The sequence below is a fragment of the Bufo bufo genome, chromosome 1, assembly GCF_905171765.1.
Source record: "Bufo bufo chromosome 1, aBufBuf1.1, whole genome shotgun sequence".
In the NCBI taxonomy this organism is placed as follows: Eukaryota; Metazoa; Chordata; class Amphibia; order Anura; family Bufonidae; genus Bufo; species Bufo bufo.
In genome coordinates, this window is record NC_053389.1 from 786,650,502 (window position 1) to 786,677,992 (window position 27,491).

General features: G+C 47.7%; 1 protein-coding gene across 1 annotated transcript; it reads right to left on the reverse strand.

The window, feature by feature from the left end:
* Window positions 1-12,334: 12,334 nt before the first annotated feature.
* Window positions 12,335-26,600, reverse strand: CDC37 (cell division cycle 37, HSP90 cochaperone). Its single transcript, XM_040414931.1, has 9 exons — window positions 26,471-26,600; window positions 25,352-25,473; window positions 21,134-21,409; window positions 20,694-20,799; window positions 19,610-19,725; window positions 17,056-17,178; window positions 15,502-15,684; window positions 14,037-14,108; window positions 12,335-13,050 (listed from the first exon to the last, which is right to left on the reverse strand). The coding sequence occupies exons 2-9, from the start codon at window positions 25,451-25,453 to the stop codon at window positions 12,901-12,903; spliced, it is 1,128 nt and encodes a 375-aa protein (XP_040270865.1). The 5' UTR covers window positions 25,454-25,473; window positions 26,471-26,600; the 3' UTR covers window positions 12,335-12,900.
* Window positions 26,601-27,491: the final 891 nt, after the last annotated feature.

The following is a 27,491-nucleotide window of genomic DNA, read 5'->3' on the forward strand; positions in this document are numbered from 1 at the left end:
ACCAAGATTGGGTCCTCCAAAAGGGCAGGATCAGCACCAGCTCGGCTGACTGGCGACGAATCTGGACTAATACCCGAGGAATTAGAGCGAAAGGCGGAAAAGCGTACATGAGGGGCCCCGTCCACTGCTGGAGGAAAGCATCCACCGCCTCTGCCTCCGGATCTGGTCGCCAACTGTAATACCTGGGTAATTGTGTGTTCAACCGTGACGCGAATAGGTCTACGGAGAAAGGGCCCCAACGAGATGACATGGTGGAGAAAATTGTTACATCTAACTTCCAGTCGCTGGAATCGGAGATGTAACGTGAGCTCCAGTCGGCGAGAGTATTGTTGGAGGCATGAGAGGTACTCCGCCACCACAGTGATGTGTCTGGCCAAACAGAAATCCCAGAAATCTTTCACTAAGTGCGTTAAAACGGATGACCGAGTGCCACCCATGCAGTTGACGTATCGGACCGCCGACACGTTGTCCATGCAGAGCCTGATACAGGCCCTGACTGTGCCGTTGACGAAACTGCGTATCGCAAAAGATCCCGCAAGGAGCTCCAGGGCATTGATGTAGACTGGAGTCGTGTCTCGTCTGAAGACCACGGGCCTCCGGTGGAAAGACCGTTGCAATGAGCCCCCCAACCGTGAAGGCTGGCATCCGACTCTATCACCAAATCCGTATCTCCTTGGGAATAGCCCGGACCTTTGTCTGAGGAAGACTGAGAGTCTGTTCGATGGCGTCTATGGTGAAGCCCAAAAACTGTATAGACGTAGAGGGACTCTCGGGATTTCTGACGGTTGACGATAAAACCGAGACTGGAGATGAGAGCCATGGACATCTCCAAATGTTCCTGGAGGACAGAAGGACTCTGGGCCATGAGGAGGATATCGTCCAGATAGATGATTAATCGAACTCCCCGGCCGTGGAGCCAAGCTACCACTGGGCGCATCAGCTTGGTGAAACACCAGGGAGCGGACGAGAGGCCGAATGGTAGGCACGTGAAGCGCCATATCTGACCGTTCCAACAAAAACTGAGCAAGTCCCTGGAGGCGGGAGCTATCGGAACCGTCAGGTATGCATCTTTGAGGTCTAATTTGACCATCCAGTCCCCTGGGAGAAGCATGTCCCTTAGTAGGTGGATGCCCTCCATTTTGAAGTGACGGTAACGGACAAAGGTGTTCAAAGTTTTGAGATTGATAATGGGGCGCATCAGGCCCCCTTTTTTCTGTACCAGAAAAATGTTGCTGACGACCACCGAATGGCTCTCGGGAGCCCGTTCTATCGCCCCTTTGTGGTACATGGTACAGAGCCGTTAGCTCCCCGTGGACGAGAGCGCGAGCCTGATCGGACAACCACAGTGGGTGTGCAGGAGGTAGGTTTGTCGGGATATCTACGAGATCTATCTGGAAACCCCTGACCGTGGACAGGACCCAAGGGTCGGAGGTGACTTTTGACCAAGCATGTGAAAAGAGCCAAAGTCTGCCCCCGACACAAACAGCCGAAGAATTCAGAGCATGAGAACTTACCATATGGGTGTCTGGAACCTGGATTTCCTCTGAAACCCCTGGAACGGCCTGCTCCGCGGCGGGATGGGAAGAACGAAGGCTGGTATCTTGGGTCTTGTAGAGATGGCCTGTATGCAAAGGAGCCTCTACCCGAGCCTCGGGTCTGAAGAGAGGAACGGCCGGACAGACGGTCACTCGAACTGCCGGCCCTGATGGAAAAACTGTTCTGAAACACCTTGCGCATGGATGTCTGCGCCTTGTCTAAGGCCGTAAAGGCCCCGACATATTTGCCCAGTTCCTTAATAAAGGAGTCACGAAATAAGAGACACTGGGCAGCTTTGCCCGACTCAGTCAGAGCTAAATTGGCAAGCTTGGGCTCGATTTTCATGAGTATAGCCTTGCGCCTCTCTATGGCGAGGGATGTATTGGAGTTTCCCGCAATACAGATGGCCCTCTGAACCCATCCCCTGAGTTCCTCAGGGTCCACCTGTTTGCCGTCCGCTTTAGCGGATTCTGTTAAATCAAATATTTTTGCCAGAGGACCAGTTATATCCAGTAACTTGTCCTGACATGCCCTCAGTGCGGAATCTAAGCCTTTGCGAGGGTTGAAACCCGTCTTAGCTAAAAATTGCACCATCTTAGGATCAACCGTAGGGGTGTCACAAATTTTATTGGGAATAAGAGGCCGCGGGGGTCGCATGATCATTAGAAGAATAATTCTGCAGAGCTGGAGCAGGTGAAGATGCCCCATTTGTGGGCTGGTTTGACATAGTGACTGTGCTGACGGGAGTAGGTCACCCCAAGCCAGTACAAGCAAGGATAGCTAAGGAGAGAGAGAGAGCCCCCAAACGAAAAATTACTATTATGCACAAGACCTGGGTGCGCCAGACAGTGTGGCTATGCTGTGGACCTGATGCAGCATAGTAAGATATCCAATGCAGCAGTGATGAACTATAATAGCATAGTTGAACGGATAAAGTAAGGTTGAACTGAAGTAGCAAAGCTGATGTGGTGTTCGGCATGAGCTGAAGTAGCAGAGCTGAACTGATGTAGCAGGGTAGAACTGAAGAAACAGAGCTGAATAGATGTAGCAGACTTTAAAGGGAACCTGTCACCGGGATTTTGTGTATAGAGCTGAGGACATGGGCTGCTAGATCGCCGCTAGCACACCCGCAATACCCAGTCCCCATAGCTCTGTGTGCTTTTATTGTGTAAAAAAACGATTTGATACATATGCAAATTAACCTGAGATGAGTCCTGTACATGACTCATCTCAGGTTAATTTGCATATGTATCAAATCGGGGTTTTTTTACACAATAAAAGCACACAGAGCTATGGGGACTGGGTATTGCGGATGTGCTAGCGGCCATCTAGCAACCCATGTCCTCAACTCTATACACACAAAATCCCGGTGACAGATTCCCTTTAACTGAAGCAGCAGAGTAGACCTGTTGTAGCAGGGTTGAATTGAAGTAGCAGAGCTGAATTGATGTAGTAGGGTTTAACTCAAGTAAGCAGAGCTGAAATAATGGTGCAGGGCTAAACTGATGTAGCAATGTTGAGCTGAAGTAGCAGGGCTGAACTGATGTAGCAGAGTAGAACTGAAGTAACAGAGCTGAGCAGATGTAGCAGGGTTAAGCTGTAGCAAAGCTGAACTGACATAGCAGAGTAGACTTGTTTTAGCAGGGTTTACCTGAAGTAGCAGAGCTGGACTTATGTAACACTGTTGAACTGAAGTAGCAGAGCTGAACTGGTGTAGCAGAATTAAACTAAAGTAGTAGAGCTAAAATAGGAAGGCTAAATATCATAGTTGAACTTATGACTAGTCTTTCATCACACAATCATTGCGTGTCATCAGCCTCTGTTACCGCCAGAACGTATAGCCACCATCCTTCGGCTACGGAATATCAACAAAGTCCCCTGACGAACCAAGCTTTTGTACTTGGGGAAACGCGTCGGGACATTTCTTTTTGGACCTTCCATTATCGGAATTCACCATCCACAGGACAATCCATCTTGTCCTATATACTAGCAGCCTACTTGAGAAAGCATTAGGGTCATGTAGGGGTAAGTAAAGGGTTAGTCATCACATATCCTCTAGGATATTGAACCCTCCACACGTACATACATCATCAAAACGTAAGTGTTGAGTCTCTGCTTTCTATTATATCAATTGAACATCTTTCACCCTTATGTTCAGGATAGGTCTGCCTGTAATCTAATCTGGCATATAAATCAATATCATAGAAATAATTGGAATGATGCTCTTTTATTATTATTAATTAAAAGTTATTTTTTAATAGGTAGCTATATATTTCTGTGATATTAGTCTTTCATCACATCACCGCCTCACAGGATGGAACTGACAAAAAGTCCATCTTACATAATCCAATTAAAGATGCAAATATAGATATTAAACTAATCTAAATGTATCTGGGAGGCGGCGGTGAGATGTGTAACGATGAGATCACAAGGACAATTATCAGGACTAAGATCTCGGGTTCTAGATATTGATGTAGAGTTTATAAATTGAATGTAGGAGAACTAAAGTCCGGGAGCCTCCTCTTCCCATACCACGAGAACCTCTCCTCACAGTGAGGGCCTCAACATCCCAAGGATCCTCCTTTCCAGTGGATTCAATGAGGGCCTTCATCATTACACACCCCAAAGAAGGGGGCTCCACGATTTGTCACCCCACGTCATTAACAATGACCAGGTGGGCTTCATGTCCTCACATGTGGGGAGAGACAACACCTCATGTATGTCCACCAGGGACCACAGTACCCTACACCAAAGGCCTTGTTAGTCTGAAACATGTATATTATCTGGATGCTCTATGCTTTGACATATAATTTACCTGAATGCTGGAAGATACATACACTATATGTAGAAAAGTATTGGGTCGTCTCCACATTCCACCTCCAGGAGCTTTTATGATATCCCACCCATTCTAAATCCATAGGTATTAATATGGTGTAGCTCCCCCTTAACCCTTTTCGTTGAAAACATCTTCCAGGCTTCCATGAAGGCTTTGTACAAAATTTTGGAGGGTGTCTGTGGGAATTTTTGCTGCCCATTCATCTAGAAAAGTGTTTGTGAAGTCAGACACTTATGTTGGAGGAGAGGGCCTGGCTCACAATCTCTGTTCTAGTTCATCCCAAAGGTCTTGTATGAGGTTGAGTTCAGGACTCAAGTTCTTCCACACCAAACTCCCCTAAACATTGCCTTCATGGACCTTGCTTTGTGCACTGGGGCACAGTCCTGCTGGAACAGAAAAGGGCATTCTCCCAAACTATTCCCACAAAGCTGGAAGCAGACAATTGTCCAAAATGTCTCTGTTTGCTGAAGTATTAAGATTTCCCTTCGCTGGAACTAAGAGGCCTAGGCCAACCCCTGAAGGACACCCACATAGCATTATCCTCCACCATCTTTACAGCTGGTACAATGCAGTCAGGCAGGTAATGTTCTCCTGGCATTCACCAGACTCATCCATCAGATAGAGAAGTGTGATTCATTATTCCACAGAAGATGTTTCCACTGCTCCAGAGTCCAGTGGTGGTTGACATGGTGGTTGGTGATGTAAGGCAGTGTTCCTCAACTCCAGTCCTCAGAGCCCACCTGCCGGTTATGTTTTCAGGATTTCTTAGTATTGAGCAGGGGATATAATTGGTGTCAGTGCATCAGGACTTACCACAGGTGGTCATTCTGTCCGATATTCTCAAATCACCTGGACACAGCACAGTTGTTGTGCTGATAATAACAGAGAAGGTCTGGACTCTGTAGTTGTGGAGTCAGCAGAACACTGGTGACTTTTATATCCTCAGCACTCACTGACCATGCTCTGTAACTTTACGTGGTTTTCACTTTGTGGCTGAATTGCTGCAGTTCCTTCCAATCCAATAACACACCTCCCAACTTTTTGGACAGTCAAAGAGGGACACTTATGGTTCATTGCGTGAAAGCTCCATTTTTCCTGCATATCTATGCACTTCAATAGTTCTCTCTTGCGAAATAGCGCAAAAATAATCTGACTATAGAAATTTCTAAAATCCCAACTGCATTAAATAATGAAATAATATACAAGACAGGCTCTAATACACAGAGAGGAACCAGAGAAACACTTTCTGGGTCAATATTGTGAATGTAGTAATGCAAATCTATACCTCAGATCAAAAAGATGGACATTTAAGGAGCAAAGAGGGACTTGGGTCAAAAAGAGGGACACTTGGGAGGTCTGCAATAATACTGCTCACAGGTGATGGTGGAAAATCTAGGAGGAAGAAATTTCAGGAAGTGACTTGTGGCGGCTGTGACATCCTATTACAGGACCACACTGGAACTCAGTGACATCTTTAGAATGAGCCATTTTTTCACAAATGTATGTAAAGGCAGACTGCATGGCTATGGGCTGGATTTTATACACCTGTGGTAATGGCAGACTGCATGGCTAGGGGCTAGATGTTATACACCTGTGGTAATGGCAGACTGCATGGCTAGAAGCTGGATGGTAATGGCAGACTGTGTGGCTTGGAGCTGAATGTTCTACACCTGTGGTAATGGCAGACTGCAGGGCTAGGGGCTGGATGTCATACATCTTTGGTAATGGCAGACTGCATGGTAAGGGGCTGAATTTTTTTTATACACCTTTAGTAATCGCAGACTGCATGGCTTGGGGCTGGATGTTATACACATGTGGTAATGGCAGACTGCATGGCTAGAGGCTATACACCTATGGTAATGGCAGACTGCAGGGCTTGGGGCTGTATTTTATACACCTGTGGTAATGGAGGACTGTATCGCTTGGGGCTGGAGGTTTTACACCTGTGGTAATGGCAGACTGCATGGCTAGGGGCTAGATTTTATACACCTGTGGTAATGGAAGACTGCATGGCTAGGGGCTAGATTTTAAAAACCTGTGGTAATGGAAGACTGCATGGCTAGGGGATAAATGTTATACATCTGTGGTAATAAAAGACTGCATGGATAGGGGCTAGATTTTAAAAACCTGTGGTAATGGAAGACTGCATGGCTTGGGGCTGGATGTTATACACCTGTGGTAATGGCAGACTGCATGGCTAGGGGATAAATGTTATACATCTGTGGTAATGGAAGACTGCATGGCTAGGGGCTAGATTTTATACACCTATGGTAATGGCAGACTGCATGGCTTGGGGCTGGATGTTATACACCCGTGGTAATGGCTAGGGGGATAAATGTTATACACCTGTGGTAATGGCAGACTGTATGGCTAGGGGCTAGATTTTATACACCTATGGTAATGGCAGACTGCATGGCTTGGGGCTGGATGTTATACACCTGTGGTAATGGCAGACTGCATGGCTAGGGGCTAGATTTTATACACCTATGGTAATGGCAGGCTGGATTTTATACACCTGTGGCAATGGGACTGAAATAAACATTTGAATTCAATGATTAAGAGTTGTGTTCTAATACTTTTCTCCATGTGATGTATGTGCATTAGGGATACGATGGGAAGAGAACGGTAGAGGACACAGTGCCGCAACCCAATAACAGCCTCATAAACTTTTTATGCCAAGCAGTTTCCAAATACCCACTTGTCGCATGTTGGTCCCGCACCTGATTGTGCAACGTTACGTCCCTGTCTAGTCAACCTGCCGCCTGTATAGGGGGGGTCAATAAACTGTGCCTTGTAATTGAAGGGATCCAAGGATTGGGACTGTTGACCCTCTTTTCCTGGTGCTTTGCAAATAACCAGAACGAGTTTCAAGCCTTTGGATATAAGCAGAAACCGTTCAGTTTCCTGACAGTAGCAGAGATCTTGAAACCAGTGAGGAATCTGATGGAACGTAAAGAAAGTGGAGTGGTGAAAGCCGGGGAGCCCCTTTAGTTTCATGATATCACGGGTCCACAGGACGGACAGATGCACTGCGGTGCTACAGTATACAGGGTGGATGGCGGTACAATTCTAGGTGTTTTCCACGCTGGTGATGCTTCGCTCACTGATGTCCCGAGGGCTTGAAATGAAACTTCCTATTATTTACACAAAACATGATGTTCTCAGCCCCAGGGCATCCACGTTCCAGCCTGCAGGAGAAAGATCCGTATCTCTAGTTATGAGGACGACTGCATCTCTGGGCAGAAGTTTAACAGAAAGTCTGCAGTGGATTTTTGCTAAATTGCTGAGAAATCCTCATAATTTACATGCAAATTTTCCCACGGATTTCCCCACAGCAAAGGGGAAAATCCACAGCACAAATTGTCACTGCAGATTTAAAGGATGTCATCAATATCTGATCGGTGGGGGTCCAACTTCCGATCAGCTGTTTGTAGAGGCTGCGGTGCCCCACATGGCCTAGGTGTAGCTCAGTTACATTGAAGTGAATGGGCCTGGGCTGCAGTACCAGTGTCAACCACAATACAATGTATGGCGCTATGCTCGGTGAGCTGCGCGAAGACCTCTGTGGTCATTGGAAAGCTGTGGCTTCCTTAAACAACTGATCAGTGTGGGTGCCGGGTGTTGGACTCCCACCGATCACAAAGGCCATCAATAAAAGGGGGGGGGGGGGGGTGCCGAGGTCACCACTAAGGCCAGTCATTGGCTGCAGAGGCGTCAAAGCACATGTTGGGACCTGAGCGAGGTAGTGGGGGCTGGGAAGTGAAGAGGGCAGGACCCAGCAGCAAGGAGCAGGTAAGTACGCTTCCCTTTACAAGTCTGGCCAGGAGGGAGGGTCTGCCCAACTTCTTCTCAATCCCCTTTAACTGCTATCTCTCTGTGCATGGAATAAGTAATATGGGTATATTTTTTGGGGGAACTGACTTGGGGACCTTTGTGCTGGGGCAGTGATCATTATTATTCATAGGAAACCCCCATCCATTTGACAGCACCTCGACTACTGATCATGAGGCTGAAGGGGTGAAATGGTCAGGATTAGATTTATCTCCGATCCCGGCCAGAGTGCCCGTCCGTCAGTGCCATTCTGCCACGGCTGGGGTGGAAGCCATTTACCTTACATAATATTGGTTGTCCTTCAGGAAGGGAATATGACAAGTGTGCGATTCCCCTGCAGTGCCCCCACAGGTGAAAGGATGTATTACACACTTCCCACAGAAAACAGTAATGTGTCTATGTAAAGCAAGGTACATAGGGAGATATCATCCCAGGAGCTGCCCCGACACAGCGATGGAGGTCCTGCATGAGGATTTGCCTTGTCACTTAGATTGCCCCCAATAAACGTATCTGAATATTGTTTTTTTTTTTTACACCAGACGACCCCTTATGTGACTCGAAACACAGCAGTGTTACTGCCTAATGTGAACGGATAGTGCCAGATTCCCGCTAGGCTGGGTCCAGGCATGAAAAGCCCAACCCTGTGTAGTGGAAACAAATCTTCTTAAAGACCATGCTTCAGATTTTAAAATCCACAGTATTTATGTAGCGGAAAAGCCGCAGATTTCACCCTTTGCAATGCACAGGGTCAATCCGCAGGCAGATTTTATTGGAGATTCATGTAAAAAGCTGGAGCAGAAATTATTCGCCGCATCTGGACTAATCTTTAAAAGGGTTGTCCCCTTAAAGGGAACCTGTCAACATCAAAATGCAGTGCAATCTATAGGCAGCCTGTTACAGAGTGGGAGGAGCTGAGCAGATTGATATATAGTTTTATGGGAAAAGATTCAGTGTAACTTGTATTTCATTTATTTAAATTCCTGCTCATTCTGGGCTTTGTAGTCCCGGAGGCGGTCCTATCTGTGATTGACAGCCTTCTCCCTATGACTGTGTATACAAAGAGAGCTGTCAATCACTGATAGGACCGCCTCCTGGACTACAAAGCCCAGAATGCACAGGAATTTAAATGAATGAAAAATAAGTTATACTGAATCTTTTCTCATAAAACTATATATATTAGTCTGCTCAGCTCCTCCTGCTCTATAACACGCTGCCTGCAGATTATATATAAAGAGAACCTGTCACCATGTAATCTGCAGGCAGCGTGTTATAGAGCAGGAGGAGCTGAGCAGATTATATATAAAGAGAACCTGTCACCATGTAATCTGCTCAGCTCCTCCTGCTCTATAACACGCTGCCTGCAGATTACATGGTGACAGGTTCTCTTTATATATAATCTGCTCAGCTCCTCCTGCTCTATAACACGCTGCCTGCAGATTACATGGTGACAGGTTCTCTTTTTATACAGTATAATCTGCTCAGCTCCTCCTTCTGGGAAACCCTATGAAGAGAGACTACGATCAAATGTTTCCGTCCACCTCTAGTGCGTAGCTTAGCAAAAGGTGGAGACAGAAAGAGAGGAACAACTCCCAGCTGCAGGACTAGAAAGGGTTCTAGGCTGTGACTATGGAGACACATAGGTCTGCAGAGGAGCTGTATACACAAAACCGAAGCACATTGCCTTTAACACTTTATTGTGGGGTTCATGCAATCAGTATCGTGTGGGGGTGCAGAACGGTGCCCTGTGCAGTCATCTGATGAGTAGTGTAGGAGGAACAAGAAGTGTGGGACGAGTAACTTCTGATTTTCTATTCTTGATAAGCCTTTATCAGCAGAAAATACAAGTCATTTACTGTAAAATCCCTTTCCCTTCATAGGGGGGACACGGGAGAGACCATCGCTATAGCTGCTGCCAGAAGGGGGCAGACTCGAAGCATAAAGTGCTCGATCTTCCCGCCAGCTATACCCCTCCCACAGGGACTAAGCTAGATCAATGCGTTCTAGAGCAGGTGGAGGAGAATCGGAAAGAGTAGCCAAAGTAATGTAGGAACCCAGAGCAGAGCCACCCCACAACGATGCTGGAGACCAAGAAAAACTGGACTATACCTCAAAATTTTAGAAAGGTGGGGACTGTGTCCCCCAATGAATGGAACAGAAAAGGATTTTACAGTAAGGAACAAAAATCCATATTTCTCATCCGTATCAGTAGAGGACATTGGCTAGATCATGCAACGTTCTTAAACAGTCCCCATGGTGGGAAAACAGGACTCAGAAACCGTGGCCATGAGTCTCCCCTGAAGAAAAGGCAGAGGGAGTGAAGGCGCAAAGATTTTGTGCCAGAAAAGGACACTTCTGCTCTGCCCTCTAATTGCCCTTCCTTCCGGGAGGAGGCCCAGGCCTAAAGTGAAACTTTGGGCTCAATTACCTACGCCCGTGGCCTAGTGGTCATGATGTCCAGCTCCGGAGGGAATGAAGAGCGGAAAGGGGACACATGTTTCGCTTACTTTGCAGGATAATCCTTCTTACAGCCCCAGCATCAGTGTCAGAGCTGGAAGGCTCCAGGACTCCTCCAGTGGGAAGAAAAAACACCAGAGAGGAAGAAGAAACCATAACCCCGATGCCATCGCCGGGAGTTCTGTGGGTGAGAGTGCGGATCCTCTGGCGGGTAAAAAAAAATATAAAATATAGCCTGAGGAGGAAGCCTCCTCAATGGCTACCTGGTCATCACTTAGTGTTAGGCAGCGCATCGGGAGGGAAGGAGGATCCTGGAAAGAAGGAATACAAAGGAGGACTGACCCTAGTATGGTCCAGGTGGCCCGTCCCTAAACTTGGATTGGAGGACACTCCAAGTCCAGAGGAGGAGATACAGGGGAGGGGAGGGAAGGATGAGGTTTTGATCCGCTCAGGGAGAACACTCCCATTTTGCAGAGGCAAAAAATTAACCCTTCCAGCCATACGGGGAAGGGTAGAAGAGAAAGGAAGACGAGTCCTCCAGCATACCTGGATAGGGAATCCTGGGCAGATAGATGGGGTGTCTCAGGATACTACTCACCTTTCCAGCCGAATCACTTTCTTAGGTATGTTGTCCCTCAGGGAGGGAAGCTACACCGGAAAACAGGGGGGACTTGAAGGCTAAGTTGACCTAATATTGACAGACAACAGCATCCTTCCATGCCTTCTAAAGATAGGGAATGTGCAGCAGGCTTGGTGACCCGCTGGTCTCCATCACTATGTGTGGGGTGACCACCTGTAAAGGTATGTCGGCCTCCTGCAAGCACTAAACTGAAACTGATCCGGCTTAGTCCCTGGGGGAAGGGTATAGCTGGCAGGAGGATAGACTACTTTTAACCATAGTGGCCGCAGCTATACCCACCGTCTATCCTGTGTCCCCCAAAGATACAGATGAGAACATTTCAATTTTAAGGGCATCTTGTCATGGACACTGTAGAAATCTAAGACCCCCCCCCCATCAATGACTAATAACAGAACTCTGTGCCCCTTCATATGTGCACCTGAAGGCTATAGTGCCCAATCAGCAGCACAAGGGTTAAGTAAACAGGCTCTTTATATGGAGGGCTGCCTGTTGTAATCAGCCTCCGAGCTAGAAAACCTGAAGGAGACATGCAGCGCCCATGTTGTAGCGGGTGACGGGAGTCTTAGCGGATATAACGGTTCACTTTGTATATCAGATGCTCAGGGTTTCAAGATCTCTGCTTGCATACACTGAATGGGAACCAGTTTTAGTGATACTCCCATAGGTGAAAAGCTAATTCGGGTAAATCCACACCAGACGTAAGAAGCAATGGAAAAATCCTCAAAAGGATGGGATATGCGACCCGAATGGAGGGTGGCCATTCTGGAGGTAGGAGAGGTCCCAGAGGTGGTATATCCTTGCAATAGGCCATGAGACAACCCCTTTAACTCTGAACTGGAGAACCCCTTTAAAGGGGTTATCCAGAAATTCATAATGATGACCTATGCTGAGAATAGATTATCAATAATAATTACCGGACATCCCCTTTAACCTTCCCGTCCTATCATCTGGGGCTCCATACTCCCCACTACTGATGAAAGGAGCAACAACTGCATAAACTACTGAAAAATGAAAGTGATGGAAAAAAACACAATGAATTTCTAGTGAAAAAAATGACTTTTATGTTCTTCTCAGTGCTGTAACATTAACAAGAAAGCAGAACAAGCAAATGATTCACAGCCAACACAGGACACAAGACTGCCGCTATCCCTGTCCCAGTACTGATATAGGCACGACACCCCAGCTGTAGTAGACCATCCCTAACCTGCATGCTACTGCGCTATTGGGATTACGTAGGTTCAGTGTCACCTCCTGGGATGCAGTCTCACCCGTTCAGCCCTGAGGGATAAAAAGCAGCCTCCAAAAAAATTCATACCCCGAGGTGGAAAGGAAGAAATTTAACAAAACTACAGTCAGGTACCCGCCAGAAATCATGGAGCCTGGGGACCTTCGCTATATCCCTCGTTCCCAGTGTCACCAGTTTGTTTTTGTTTTTTGTTCCCCGTCGGTATTTTGCTTTCTTCAGCCTTGTGATTGGATCCGGATCTCAGAGGAAGGTTAATAGCATTGGCTGCGCCTCTTGTGGGTCAAAAAAGGTAAAGGTCCCTCAGAAGAGATCCTGCTAATTCTATTGCACCACGTTGAGAGCTGCTTTGGAGATGCCTTAAGATGCCGCTTTCTGCTCGGTGGACTCATTTTTGGCCTCTTCGTAGACTGGTTCTGCGTCCGCGCCCTCTTGGTCGGGGGCGTCTCCTTTGGCGTTTGGAACCCAGAGTCCGGAGTCGACGCATTGCTTCATGTAAAACCTGGCGTCCTGCGGGGTGGAATAACAAAGACTGAGGAAGGGTGTGATGGACATGAGGGGTACGGTCATATTTGGACAGGTGGACTGCAGGCGCCAATGACTAAGGGGTGATTCACAGGACTGTGCTCGGTTTGGAAACAGTCCACATGTGTGTCATCCACATCATCGGCAACCCTGACCCGAACTCACTGCATCATAGTGATCTAGGGTACCGACAGTTCCCACCTGATCGCGGATCTACTGTACTGTACTCATATCATCCATGGGAGTACAGTACAATAGCCCCACAATCAGATAGGAACTCACCGTATCATAAATCACTATGACGTAGTCAGTTCAGTCTGGGAGATGCAACCGACACACATGGGCTGTGCTTCCCGGGCCGAGCACAGTCCTGTGAATCTGCCCTAAGGCTACGGCAGAATGACATCTAGTCACATACCAGGGGTTGCGATCTTAAAAAAAGAAATAAACCATTTTTAACGGCCATTAAAAATGCCCAGAGAATGGATGCGCACTAGGATGCAGAACGGTTGTGTGAACGTAGCCTAAGATTTGCAACATCCCCATTAAATGCTAAAGAAAGTTGCATGATGTCGCAAGGGTTTCTCACACACGTCATGCAACTTGCGATCTGCAACGAAAAATACATCGGATTAGAATTTTTTTTATTTGCACGTCACGTTGCGTAGCGTAAGGCGATTAGGGCTCGCGATCTCAGCACTGCGCGCGCAGCCACAATCTCATGGCATTGAGTGACATCTAGTGGTCAATTTCAGTATGAAACAAACTTCAGTGAAATGACTTTTCTCATTGACTACACTTGATGCGGGAAAAGTTTAGTTGCTTTATAGTTGCCTCTGGGTCTACACCTGGGATTGAAGGGGTTGACCAATTTCTACGGTAATGTGTCAAATGCCAGAATGCTCCGCACAAGCATACGTGCCCGGACACTGCCCCGCCGGCCTGTCCACTCATTCCCCCTACAGACTTACTTTAGGGTCCAGTTTGCTAATCGCGTCCTGCAGCATCTGAATGTCTTTTGAATCAAAGCATTTCTGTAATTCCTAGACAGAGGGAAAAAAAACATGGCGTTAGTGCGTCCTCTTGCCAATGTCGCTACATAACTGCAAACGCACGCACGCCCGCGGGTTTAGCCACAAGATTTGCATTCTGCAGACACAAATGGGAAACGCCAAGGTTTAACCCCCACAACTCCACCACTATCCATGGCGTGCAGGTACATAGCTACAGGGCTCTGTACATCTAATAGGCAGCAGATGAACGGTGGGTGGGCGCCCATTACCCGACATCTTAGGGTCCAATCACATGTCCATGTGTGTTTTGCGGACAAGAAACAGGTCACATGTAACAGGTCCGCCAGTGTCATAGGGACAGAACTGCTGACAGATGCCCTTTAACTGGCTCTTCCTCCCACCCATCATATGGGAATGCACATGAACGCCTCACTAGTAACGGCTCTTAGATTTCTCCAGGTCGTCATTATGCCCGTCTCTGCTCCTCCTCCCTCAAGCTGATTACATCCATTAACACACTTTACAGCTCGGCCGCCATTATAAGCAGACTGTCCCTTAATCCCACTACACACACAGTATGCCCTGACAGAAATTACCGGGATTATAATCCAAAAGCAAATCCATAACCCAATGCTTCCGACCGAGAACCCAAGAAGAGAAAGCACATCAATCCCATCCTGACGTTACCTCCTGCTCCGTCCTAGATGACAATACCAAAACCTGAGCAATGAAAGTGTAACCCAGTGTGTTCTTCTCTTAGGAGGCAGCCATGTTGACTCCCCCACTGACTGCTGGTGCGCAGTAGTCACTACCCCCTGAGCTTCCAAAATTTAGTATAGCCCCTGAGATAATCAATAAAATTTAGCATAGCCCCCAAGTTATTCCCTGAAATCTATCTGTATAGCGCCACCTGCTGTTTGTTCTCTGTCCTGCTCACTGAGATGGAAGCACACGCTCAGTTCCATTCTTCAACTGCCACCAGCTGCACCAGAAAGGACATGCCCCCTGAGACAGGACACACCCCCTAAGGGTCCATTCACACGTCCGTAAGTGTTCTGCGGATCCGCAAATTGTGGATCCACAAAACACGGACACCGGCAATGTGAGATCTCTGGATCCATGTCAGGTACAGGGCCGGTTCTAGCTTTGTTAGAAAGAGGTTGTCGTGTACTATACGATGTCTCATTTTAAATTATTTATGGGATAACCCCTCTAAGTAATTTTTTAGGCCATCAGTAGTCCGGATCGTGCCAGGAAAGTCTTCGATACAAGGCTTTATCTCAGGCTGGACTAAGGCTACAGCCATGATGTTGGCCAATAAACGATACAAATGGCAGCGGATGTTCATCTACCTCCTGTCCTGATACTATTATGGGATGGTTGGTCATCACCCTACACAACCCCTGATATCACACTGACTTACAGCTGGAAGACTCTCGTAAACCTCCACAGGATCCAGCCCCCCGGGGCCTAGTCTCTTCTTTCGCTCCTCCTCTTCGTATTCTTTCAAGGCCTTTTCTATCCGGACTTTTGCTCGTTCCCGTACTCGGCCCTTGAAAGCTTCCAGCTCGTCGTTGAAGGCGTCCATATACTGCTGGTCGGCGGTCTGCGGGGGGGGACATTATGGGAGTACAGTATATTGGGCAGACACTCACTATAATCGATAAATCAGGAGAACCCCCTTTCCCATGCCCAATTAGGGGGCACGAATGGGAATGTAGGGCGGCTCCTCTTTTCTGACATGGCCTCCACGACACATCAGAATATACGATTTGTGCCCCTTTCAAAAGATCACGTCTGCTTTAGTATATACTTGTACGGTACTTCACAAAAATACCAATGCTGGAGTATATATTTTTTTTACAACTCTGCATTGTGCCATTCCTCTGTTATTCCTCCTGGAAATGAATGAATGAATTGATAACTGGGTGTTACTACAACCCTTGTCTTTCCATAGTGTAAGAACAGGCTCCAGAAAAAGGGAGAATGGAAACACCCAGCCGTCATTTCATTCAAGAGGGTTTTTCTGACATTTTTATAGTGAAGACCTATTCTCAGGATAGACCATCAGTATCTGATCAGTGGGGGTCCGACAGCGCAGTGGGACTGAGCCGCTCCTAGCCCACGTGACGTCAGTGGCCTAGGCAAAGCTGCAAGTAGGCACCGGCTCACCACTGCCATCTTAAACAACTGATTGGCGGGGTCCCGGGTGTCGGACCCCCACCAATCAGACAGTGAAGACCTATCCAGAGGATAGGTTATCAGTTTAAAAAAAATATATATTGGAAAACCCCTTTAATGCATTTTTGGGAGGTATAATGGAGGAACGGCACAAGGCAGAATTCTAAAAAGAGAAGAATACAGAATTTTTATTTTATGAAGAATGGTAAGGAACAGCGGCGGATCCTCTTCCACCAATATCTGCCCCACTTCAGCCGCTAATGTTAACGGCCATTCAGAGCAAAGGGGCAACTGCGCTCTGGGGGGGGGGACATCTCTCTCCTGGCCAGCATTAGCGCCAAGCGTATCCTGTGTGTTTAGTATGCTGTGGTACCAAATATACAAGTCTATTTTCAGCAGCGCCGTAAAGCGAGTGACTGCTGACAACTGCTAACGCAGCAACAGCCTCTTCAGGCCCATTTTGTGCAGCCACGCTGCGGACGTTATACAGAATAGTGTCAGCGTTTCATCGCTGCGCCTCCTCAAGCTTCACTTTTTATACCGCCTTATGAAAGGGAGTGATGCAGGGTAGCGGTAGGTCAAACCGAAAAATCTATGGGCCGCCCACGTTATCCCCAGACACCAGAGGAAAGCCGCGCTTCGCAGTGGGACCCGCATGGGATAATAGAGGAGAGCCCTGAATAGCGAGCGCCACTTTAATGCCAACCGTAGGTACCTAAGGAACTTGGTGCCCGTCTCCTTTAGCTGAAGCCAGACCTACAGGGGACGCCCCCGGTCCCAGGCGTTAGTCACTGACCTTTATCTTGGTGAAGAACTGGCGGAAGCATGCTCGGGGATCAACCTTTAGGCTTTTGGCCAGCTCCAGAATAAACTGCATGACGATGGTCTGGTGGGCGACTTGTTCCATAAGGGCGTGTTTCTACAGTAAGCAAACACGAGGAGGGCGGCGTTATTTCAGGAAGGAAAACACGTCCCCATTCATACCATGCTCTTACTTCACAGACACGGACATGTTCCACATTCACGGTGAGGGTTATGCTCAAAGATTAGGATAAAAGTCCTGCTGGTTACCAGAAACAGCGCCACTGATGTCTGTAGGCCATGTTTGGTATTGCAGCCCACCCCCAGGTATGTGCTATACAGGGGTGGGCAACCTGCAGCACTACAACTCCCAGCATGCAAACTTGCTCTACTCTTCTCAGAATGGTCATAGAAATAAATGGAGCTTGCTGGGAATTGTAGTTTCAGAACAGCTGCCATCCCCCCATAGCTCCTATCTCAGGAACGGGACCCCCGAAGTGAACAGAAAGCAGCCGCGCTGGCTCAGATGTTTCCAGCAGTCCCATGGCGCTGCGCGGCTGGGCTATAGCGATGAATGCAGAGCATGCCACGCACGCGCAGTGTGCTCTCCACTTTGGGGAGTTCTCTAGATAGAAGAGGGTCCCAGAGGTGGGACCTGCACCTCTCTTACATTGATGGCATATCCTAGAGATAAGCCATCAATGTTCCAGAAGGGCCAACCCCTTCAATAAACCCATGCTATTTATATAAACATTTAAAGGGGTGATCCAGGTTTAGAAAAAAAAAAAAAAAGACTGATTTCTACTGGAAACAGCACCACACCTGTCCTCAGGTTGTGTCTGGTACTGCCACTCAGATCTCCGAATAGGGTTGTGGACATGTGCGTTGCTGTTTTGGGAAGAAAGCATCCATATTCTTCTAATCCTAAGCAACCCCTTTAAAGGATATGCCCATCTTCACAACAATTATATTTTCTAAATGCGCACGACATGAAAAATTAAAGGATAAGTGTCATATTTTATTTTATTTGCTAGTCTATTAGAGCTAGGCATGTATACCTGAGTTAGTCTGTCAATGATTGTCAAAAGATCTGTAATTACCTTATAATAACAGCTTTCATTAATGTCCTCTGTCCCTTTCCACTGCTCCCTTAAAAGACCGTTGCTATGGCTCATCTGTCTCCGGCTAGGAAGACAGAGAGGGGCGGTCCTTCACACTGCATGCCTGCATAAGGCTTCAGAGTGAGGAGGCGTGTCTCTCAGTAATCCAATCTGATTGGCTGGCAGGGAGCTGCTGGCTACAGTAAGTGTGTATGTGACCTGAGGGAAGGCAGTTTTGGCCTCAGAGAACTGGCAGAGGAGCCATCTTGAGAAGATCCTCATAATGTAGGATTAAAAACAGCCGTAACTAAGAGAAAAACTCAAGGAAAACAGTGGTAAGTGAAGAAACTAAAGATTGGTTTGTGCATAATGCTGCTGCAGCAGGAACATATGCAAAAAATAGATTTTTTTTTAAATGAAAATATGACAGTTATCCTTTAATTTAAGCAACTTCATTAAAAATGTCCTATTGTTCTGATTCTACGGTGTCTCCATGGTAACAGACTACAAACAAACCCTCTGTAGTCTTACCGTGCAGTCATATTGGCATCTACATGTCCTTTACTTCTTACTAATGAAATATATGTTAGTACAAAGAAGGGGACACATGAAAGAAAGTAGGAGACTCTAGAATAACATTACAAAATTTGTTTGGGGTCTGTTACCATGGAGACACATAGGGTCTGCATAAAATCTGTAGAAACGAAACAGGAAATTAAAGGGGCCTGGGAGTGGTGGCTGCGCAAGCGTGGCGCGCTCCCATTCACTTCTATGGGGAGAGAGCTTGGTGGTGGTGGACCGAACCAGCCACCACTCTCCCCGCTCCGTTCTCAGCGTAGGTGCTGGTCCCACCACTGGGGACATACCCTAGCGATATGCGGCCATTGTCACAGATGGGAATACCGCTTTAAGTGTATTAATATATTCTTATAGGTGTGTACGCTCAGAGGAGACCTCCAAAGTAGACTATAGTAGCCAGTGGGACCAATCCAGTAGCCTGTACGGTTTTGTACATGGACTGCAAATACGCGCTGGTCCTGCGGACATGGACTGAAGTCCGCAAGTCATCTCATTTGATATATATGTGTGTGTTTATATGCTATATAAATGTATACATTAGTTGTATGGCCCACACATTCATAATCTCCTTTAGGTACTGGATGAGCTGACTTTCGGCCCTCATCACAATTAGGGCTCATTCACATGACCGTATGCGTTTTGTGGTCTGCAAATCGCAGGACCACAAAATACAGAGGTGACCCATGTGAATCCCACACTTTTCGCAGGGCATATTGAAAAAAAAAAAAAAAAAGCCTATTCTTCATGTTCTATAATTCTGCACGGATGCGGATGGCTCGCGCTCTGTCCGCCTTTTTTGTGGCCCGATAGAAATGAATGTCTCCTCATGCGACCCGTGTTAATGCACCCTTAACCAGAAGATCCTCTCACCTCTTCCACTTCCAGGTCAATACACCAGATGACCAGGTAGTTGGCGGTCTCCTCGCACACCAGGTGGGGGTTATCAGACAGGTACTTCTGGCTGTCGTCCCAGCGGTGCAGCATTCCTTACAGAGAGGGATAGGAGGGATCGTTACTTGGGGGACAGCTGCCATATCACAAGACAACCCAACCCGTGTCAGAGGTCATATACCCTGGCACAACGCTACCCCACCCAACTACCTAGGTGAAGCATCCCTGTGACACTGCACTTTATGGATCAGTAAAGACCATTTCCACCTCATCCCCACTCATACATGGCTGCCACTAGACACGTTAAAAGGGGTTTTCCAAGTGTTTTCTTTTTCCTGATGACCTATCCTCTGCACGACCACCGCTGCTGGATTACAGGGTGGTCATAACCCATGGAAAGAGCAGTGTATAATGTGATGGAAAAATGAATCCAGCCAGGACAGGAGGCAACATGGACAATCACAATACATTAGTAAGTGCCTTGTATTAACTTTCTCTACATGATAAATGTGATTTGCTTAAAGGGGTTCTGAAGTTCTTTTAAACTGATGATCTATCCTGCGGAAAACAGAGAGGAGGACCCCCGCCAATCAGATGCTGCTGATCTATCTAGAGCAGGCATCTCAAACTCGCGGCCCTCCAGATGTTGCAAAACTACAACTCCCAGCATGCCCGGACAGCCTACAGGTATCAGTCTACATCAGGGAATTGTGGGAGTTGTAGTTTTACAACAGCTGGAGGGCCGCGAGTTTGAGATGCCTGCTCTAGATAGATCAGCAGCATCTGATCGGTGGGGGTCCTCCTCTCTGTTTTCCGCAGGCCCAGTGACGTCACGATTAGTATCACTGGCCTGGGCGGGGCTATGCTCTGTTCCCTTGAATGGAGCTTAGCCACGCCCCCAGGCCAGTGATACTAGTCGTGACGTCACTGGGCCTTCTCAAACAGCTGATCAGCGGGGGTCCCGGGTGTCGGACCCCTGCCGATCTCTCTTCTTCCCCTGTCTTCAGACATCCATGAATACGATTATTTTGACATTTCCGTTCTCTATAGTCCTGCCACTTACCAAAATGTTTCAGTTGCTTGACGTTCTTTTCTACAAAGGTTTTGTGCTTTTGTTCCTTCTGCTCTTCCGACTCCTCATTAACTTCTGGTTTTACGTTAAAAACGCTCTGGAGAAAACCGAGACGTCGTTACAGTACAAACATGTGCCCTACGTCATAGAGGTGGTCCACCCCACTCCCCGGTGGCCTAAGGGTCCATTCGCACAGCGGCTTTTGCAGTCAGAACTTGACAACATCCAAGCCAAGAAACTCGCCAGGCGGCCGGAATTCATCTCCCATTGTTCTCAATAGGAGACCGCACTGCCGTTCATGCAACTGTGATCTACAGCCGCGACAAGGAGGGACATGTCCATTCTTGGTGCCGCCACAAATCGCAAAACAACTGCAAAAGACGCCATGTGAACACCCCCTAAGTAGTCGAGTGCGGCCCCCCCACTCCTACCTTGCTGAAGCCTTCCTTGCTGAGCGTGTCCACATTCCAAGGCATCGTCTTCTCTTTCTTCTTCAGATCTTCTTCCTTCTTCTGCCAGTTCTTCTCCTCCTTCTTCAGCTGCTCCACTTCTTTCTTCAGCTTCTCAGCATCGGCCTTCGCGCTGTCCTTAACCTCCATTTCTTTCAGTTTCTTCTGACATTCGGACAGTTTCTTTTTACATTCATTCGCCGATTTCTGAAGTTCTCCTCTCTCTTTGTCAAACTGCTCCATCCGCTCAACACGGGCCTGTGCCAGGCAGGTGGAGGTAAAGCCGGGTCAATTATCAGGACCTTCACTTACATATATACACAACATTACCCATGAAGATCATCGGGGGCCCCCAATACTCCAATCTACTGAAATCCCCTGTTGGGAATATACCGCTTCTGCACTACCTTGTGGTGTTCACCGGACAGGACTTTCTCATCTGATTTGTGTTTCAATTCCTCGCCATTTTTAAGATCTCTGTTTGCTGTCAGTGAATACACACCAATACAGACCTAGAACTTCCCACAAATGAGGGTTTATTACAGTTGCATCCCCACACCGATCAGCCATAACATTTAGGGTACAGCTGCATGGGGTGGATATGCTCCAGATTTTCCATAGCGGAAATGCATGCAGAAAATCTGTCGCGTTTACAAGAGGAGTAAAGTCAACGAGACAAAAAAAATAAAAAATCTCCACAATGAAATGGAAAACAACAAAAGAGTCCTGACACTTCTCAGTCCCCCACCAGTCTCTAGGTTCTAGTCCCTCCCGATACAGGAAATGTGTCCGCTCAGCCGATCACTCGCTAAGGCAGGTCACCACTGCGGCCAGTGATTGGCTGTGCGGACACAGGTCCTGTAATGAGAGGGACCTGAAAGTAGAGACTGGTGGTGGCAGTTCTGATAGGATTAGTGAGTGTGTTTTTTTTTTTTAAAAACCATTTTGACCCCCTTAAAGGGAACCTGTCACCGGGATTTTGGGTATAGAGCTGAGGACATGGGTTGCTAGATGGCCGCAAGCACATCCGCAATACCCAGTCCCCATAGCTCTGTGTGCTTTTATTGTGTCAAAAAAACCATTTGATACATATGCAAATTAACCTGAGATGAGTCCTGTCCCTGGCTCATCTCAGGGACGGGGGCTCGTCACCCCAGGGACGGGGGCTCGTCACCTCAGGGACGGGGGCTCGTCATCTCAGGTTAATTTGCATATGTATCAAATCGGTTTTTATACACAATAAAAGCACACAGAGCTATGGGGACTGGGTATTGCGGATGTGCAACCCATGTCCTCAGCTCTATACACAAAATCCCGGTGACAGGTTCCCTTCAACAGTCACATAATATAGTAATCATTTCACAATTAGTATCCACAGCATTACTGCCTATCAGCGCATTTATTAGGCCGTGCATCTGGCAGACCTAAGGGCCTTTAAAGGGTTTCTGTCACCCCATTAAACCATTTTTTTTTTTTTTTCTTTAATAATAATCCCTATAGTGCGATCTCATGATACATAATCAACTTAATAATTTTGGTAAAAAACGATTTTTAAAATATGCTAATTACCTTGCTACCAGCAAGTAGGGCGGCTACTTGCTGGTAGCAGCCGCATCCTCCGATGGTAATGACGCCCCCTCGGCATGCTGATTGACAGGGCCAGGGAAGGTAATCCTTCTCTGCTGGCGCTGTTAGAATTTGAAATGTTGCGCCTGCGCCGTACCTGGCTTCAATCGGCGCAGGCGCACTGAGAGGCGGCCGCTCTGCTCGACCGCTCCATCCTCAATGCGCCTGCGTCGATGACGTCATCGCATACACCCGGAAGAGAAGACTCCGGCGTCTTCTCTTCCGGGTGTATGCGATGACGTCATCGACGCAGGCGCATTGAGGATGGAGCGGTCGAGCAGAGCGGCCGCCTCTCAGTGCGCCTGCGCCGATTGAAGCCAGGTACGGCGCAGGCGCGACATTTCAAATTCTAACAGCGCCAGCAGAGAAGGATTACCTTCCCTGGCCCTGTCAATCAGCATGCCGAGGGGGCGTCATTACCATCGGAGGATGCGGCTGCTACCAGCAAGTAGCCGCCCTACTTGCTGGTAGCAAGGTAATTAGCATATTTTAAAAATCGTTTTTTACCAAAATCTACTGAACCAAAATTATTAAGTTGATTATGTATCATGAGATCGCACTATAGGGATTATTATTAAAGAAAAAACAAAAAAAAAAACGGTTTAATGGGGTGACAGAAACCCTTTAAAGAGGACCTTTCACCAGAAAAAGTATCTAAACTGACTATACAGACGTGTAGAGCGGCGCCCAGGGATCCCCCTGCACTTACTGTTATCCCCGGGCGCCGCTCCGTTCTCCGGTTATAGGCTCCGGTATCTTCATAGTTAGGCTCCACCCAGGGGAACCTGCCGGCGTCTCTTTCTCCTATGCTGTAGCGCTGGCCAATCGCAGCGCTCAGCTCATAGCCAGGCTATGAGCTGAGCACTGCGATTGGCCAGCACTACAGCTTAGGAGAAGGAGACCGCGGCAGGTTCCCCTGGGTGGAGCCTAACTACGAAGATACCGGAGGCTATACCAGGAAAACGGAGCGGCGCCCAGGTATAACAGTAAGTGCAGGGGGATCCCTGGGCGCCGCTCTACACGTCTATATAGTCAGTTTAGATACTTTCTTCTGGTGAAAGGTCCTCTTTAAAGGGTTTTTCAGGATTCCTCTGATTTTAAGGGCTCATGCACACAAACGTTTTTCTATGGGTCAGATGCGGAACCGCATCTGTTGGTTCCGTGGCATCTGCAAAAATACAGAACGTCTTATTCTTGTTCGAATTATGGACAAAGGATAGGACTGTTCTATTATGGGCCGGATGTTCTGTTACGCAAAATGTGGAATGCACACGGCCGGTATCCATGATTTGCGGATAACCCGTCATGTGCATGAGCCCTAATTGTTATGCTCATGTACATCTTCCCCATGTTTTTTTTTTTTTTTTTCAGTTTGGACTCTTCTGACCTATTTTCACCATGTAAACCGATCCCTCTAGTTCATTTGCATCCTGTATGTAGCACTTCCTGTTGCTGTATCCAATCAAACCCATGATGCACTTCTCCTTCCTCTGCCACAGCTTCCAGCTCCGCCCCTAAAAATGCCCAGCTAGTTCATAGCTCCTCCCACCCAGCTAGTTTCATAGCCACTCCCCTATCACTGCCCCGCCCATTGACATAACATCACAGGAGATATGAAAGAGCTGCATGGACACGGTCATGTGACCACAGCCCAGAACTGAAGATAGGAGCAACAAAGGTAAAAAAAATACATTACAAAATTACAGCTTCCTGGAAAACCCTTTAAACGCACTTCAATCAATATACAGTGATCCATCAGGATACAACGGCCTCAGGATACAATATTTTCAGCATACAGTGGTCTTTTCTGACCCATCGTAAGTTTAAACTAGACTCAACATACAATGTCTCAGACCCAGATCCAACCAATCAAGGTCACTTCTCTGGTAAAATAGCTGTATTATTTTCTACTTAACAGCTATTCCTGACTGGTATATGTACGGACCTGTTATATCTGTCTTAGTTATCTGCTTATTTTTCATAAATCTTTATTTTCTCTTATCTTGGATGACATTTTGGGGCTTTCGAACTGATTACTCAACTTAGGCTACTTTCTTATTAGCATTTTTTGCGGATCCGTCATGGATCTGCAAAAAGCTTCCGTTACCATAATACATCCGCATGCATCCGTCATGAACAGATCCGGTTGTATTATGTCTTCTTTAGCCGTGACGGATTTGTCATGAACACCATTGAAAGTCAATGGGGGACGGATCAGTTTTTTTATTGTGTCAGAGAAAACGGATCCGTCCCCATTGACTTACATTTTGTGTTACAGGACGGATCTGTCTTGCTCCGCACCACATCGCGGACAGAAAAACACTGCTTGCAGCAACCAAACTGAACGGAATGCATTTTGGTGGACACCATTCACCATTGACAATGAATGGGGACAAAACTGGAGCGTTTTCTTCCGCTATTGAGATCCTATGACGGATCTCAATAGCGGAATTGAAAACGCTAATGTGAAAGTAGCCTAACAATGGTTTCAACATACAGTGGTCGTCCTGGAACCAATTAATATTGTAACTTGAGGGCCCGCTGTATTATTATTGAAGAGGATGACGTTCTCACCTGGTGACGCCATCGGAATAAGCTGGCCGTATCGATGTTAGGATGAGTGTCGTCTTCATCATCAGACACTTCGATGTGATCCCACACGCTGTAATCCACCATCTTGTTGCTTACAGAGGGACCTGACGGAGACACAGACAATACGAACTGTGACAATGCGGCACAACGCAAACACGTCCTCCTGGACTCTTTAGGGTCACATGGTTGAAGAACTAACAGGTAAATTCCACAGCGGAAAATCCACACCAAAGCTGCGCAGATTTGCCCCAGACAGTAGAGCTAATCCACACGTGGACTCCATATCCAAGATCATGTCTTTTTTTTTTTTTTTAAATCTTCACCCCAAAATTGTGTGTGTGTGGTTGGTTACCGCTACCTGGCTCCTTCTCCTCCAGTCCTGTGGTGCTCCTCTAGGTTCTCTCTACGTCAACATCCAGTTTGACATCACCGCAGCCAATCACTGGCCGCAGCAGAGACCGGATCCCCTTGCATCATGTGACTGTTTGTCATGGCGTAAGGGGGTCCGGTCTCCACCATGGCTATTCATTGGCTGCGGTGATGTCAAACCGGACGTTGACATCGAGGGAGCCCAGCAGAGCATCGCAGGCCTGGAGGAGAACGTGCGGAGAGCCAGCGCCAGGAAGCTGCCCTTTACAGGTCCGACCTAGTGTGTGTACAACCCCTTTAAGGGTACGTTTACAGGCGTTGTTGCCGCCTGCGGTCTGGCTGCTTTATGGCATTATTGGCGGGTTGCAAATACCGTTTTTTGTGCGCCTGTAAGCCGGATTTGAAGCGCGACTGTGAACGGACCCTACGAATAACATTGTCAGGTCTCACTCTCCTGCGATCATCCGGGTGATAACATGTGACAGCATGACATCATACAACCTCTACCCCAATACAGACGTGACATGACCCAGCTCAAGAGGACTACAAGGCCCTGCCACACACATGATGGTGGTGATCTCTCTACAATACTGGGAGTTATAGTTCCAGTATCTACTTCTGGGTACACACTATGGACTCATAGACTATAAATAATATCTCAGTGCAGATGAGTGACATCACATGATGACACAAGTGTGTGTGTGTGATATAATACTAATAAGAGGCACCCACCTGGAGGCTGCACGGACTTCTCGCCTTCTGGAAGGCTCTAGCACTCTCTACCCACCCACTGCCCGCACTCTGACGTCACTTCCCCGGCCTCAATCCGCTCAGACGCCCCTTTGCCTGACGTCACATCCCGCCCTCCAATCATCTTCAGGGAGGTCACAAGGCTCCGCCCCGTACGTAGCGCAGAAAAGTGCCGGCATGACGCAATACGCAGGCGAAACTCTGATTGGCTTGCGAGGTAGTTGGCACGTCGTCCTACCGAGCGGCTCACCGCCAGTGGGCGTGGTCTGTGGCGATGCGTGTCACTGGGGTAGCGAAGGGCGGGAAATCTTGTCCTCCTGTCAGGAGGACCATGTGAGGCTGTTCTGTGACGGTGCTGCTGGGTGCAGCCCGGTGTATTGTCAAGTTTATGACAGAAATCAAAAATGTAATGGAGAATTATGAAAAATCTGAGGTAAATAATAGGGTTTGTGGGCAAGAGGAGAGCCTCCCTAATGTCTGCCAGGGCAGAGGGCGGTGAGAGGAGCCCACACTGTGTAATATGAAGACTCTGAGGCGATGTGCACGTATTTCTCCTGCGTGTTCTCCATACATTTTGGGAGACGGTGGCAGGACCTCCACTGATCGGAGGGCTGTGCCCAGCCTTTCTGTTGCCTGAGGCAAATGCTGAATCTCCCTAACGAGACCGGTCCTGTGTGGAGATTTGTGGCCAATGCTCCATGGGAAACGACTATTCGAAGAGGTATCGCCCAAGAAAGAGAACCATCTCTCCAGCACCACCTATTGGAAGTAGCACCCTATGCGTTATAGGGGTAATCCAACCCCTCTAATGCTGCTCCCGACACCCTCATCTCTCCTTCTGCCTGTACGGCCCACGCTGCATCTCCCTGCGCAGATTAAAATATTAAAGGGGGTGGCAGCCAATAGCACCCCACGACGAAGACGAGCCTCCCTAGAATAGCGGGTGATGCTATGAAGGCTCGTCCCAACGCGGCCTGCCCCCGTCGCCAGATGTTTTGATCTG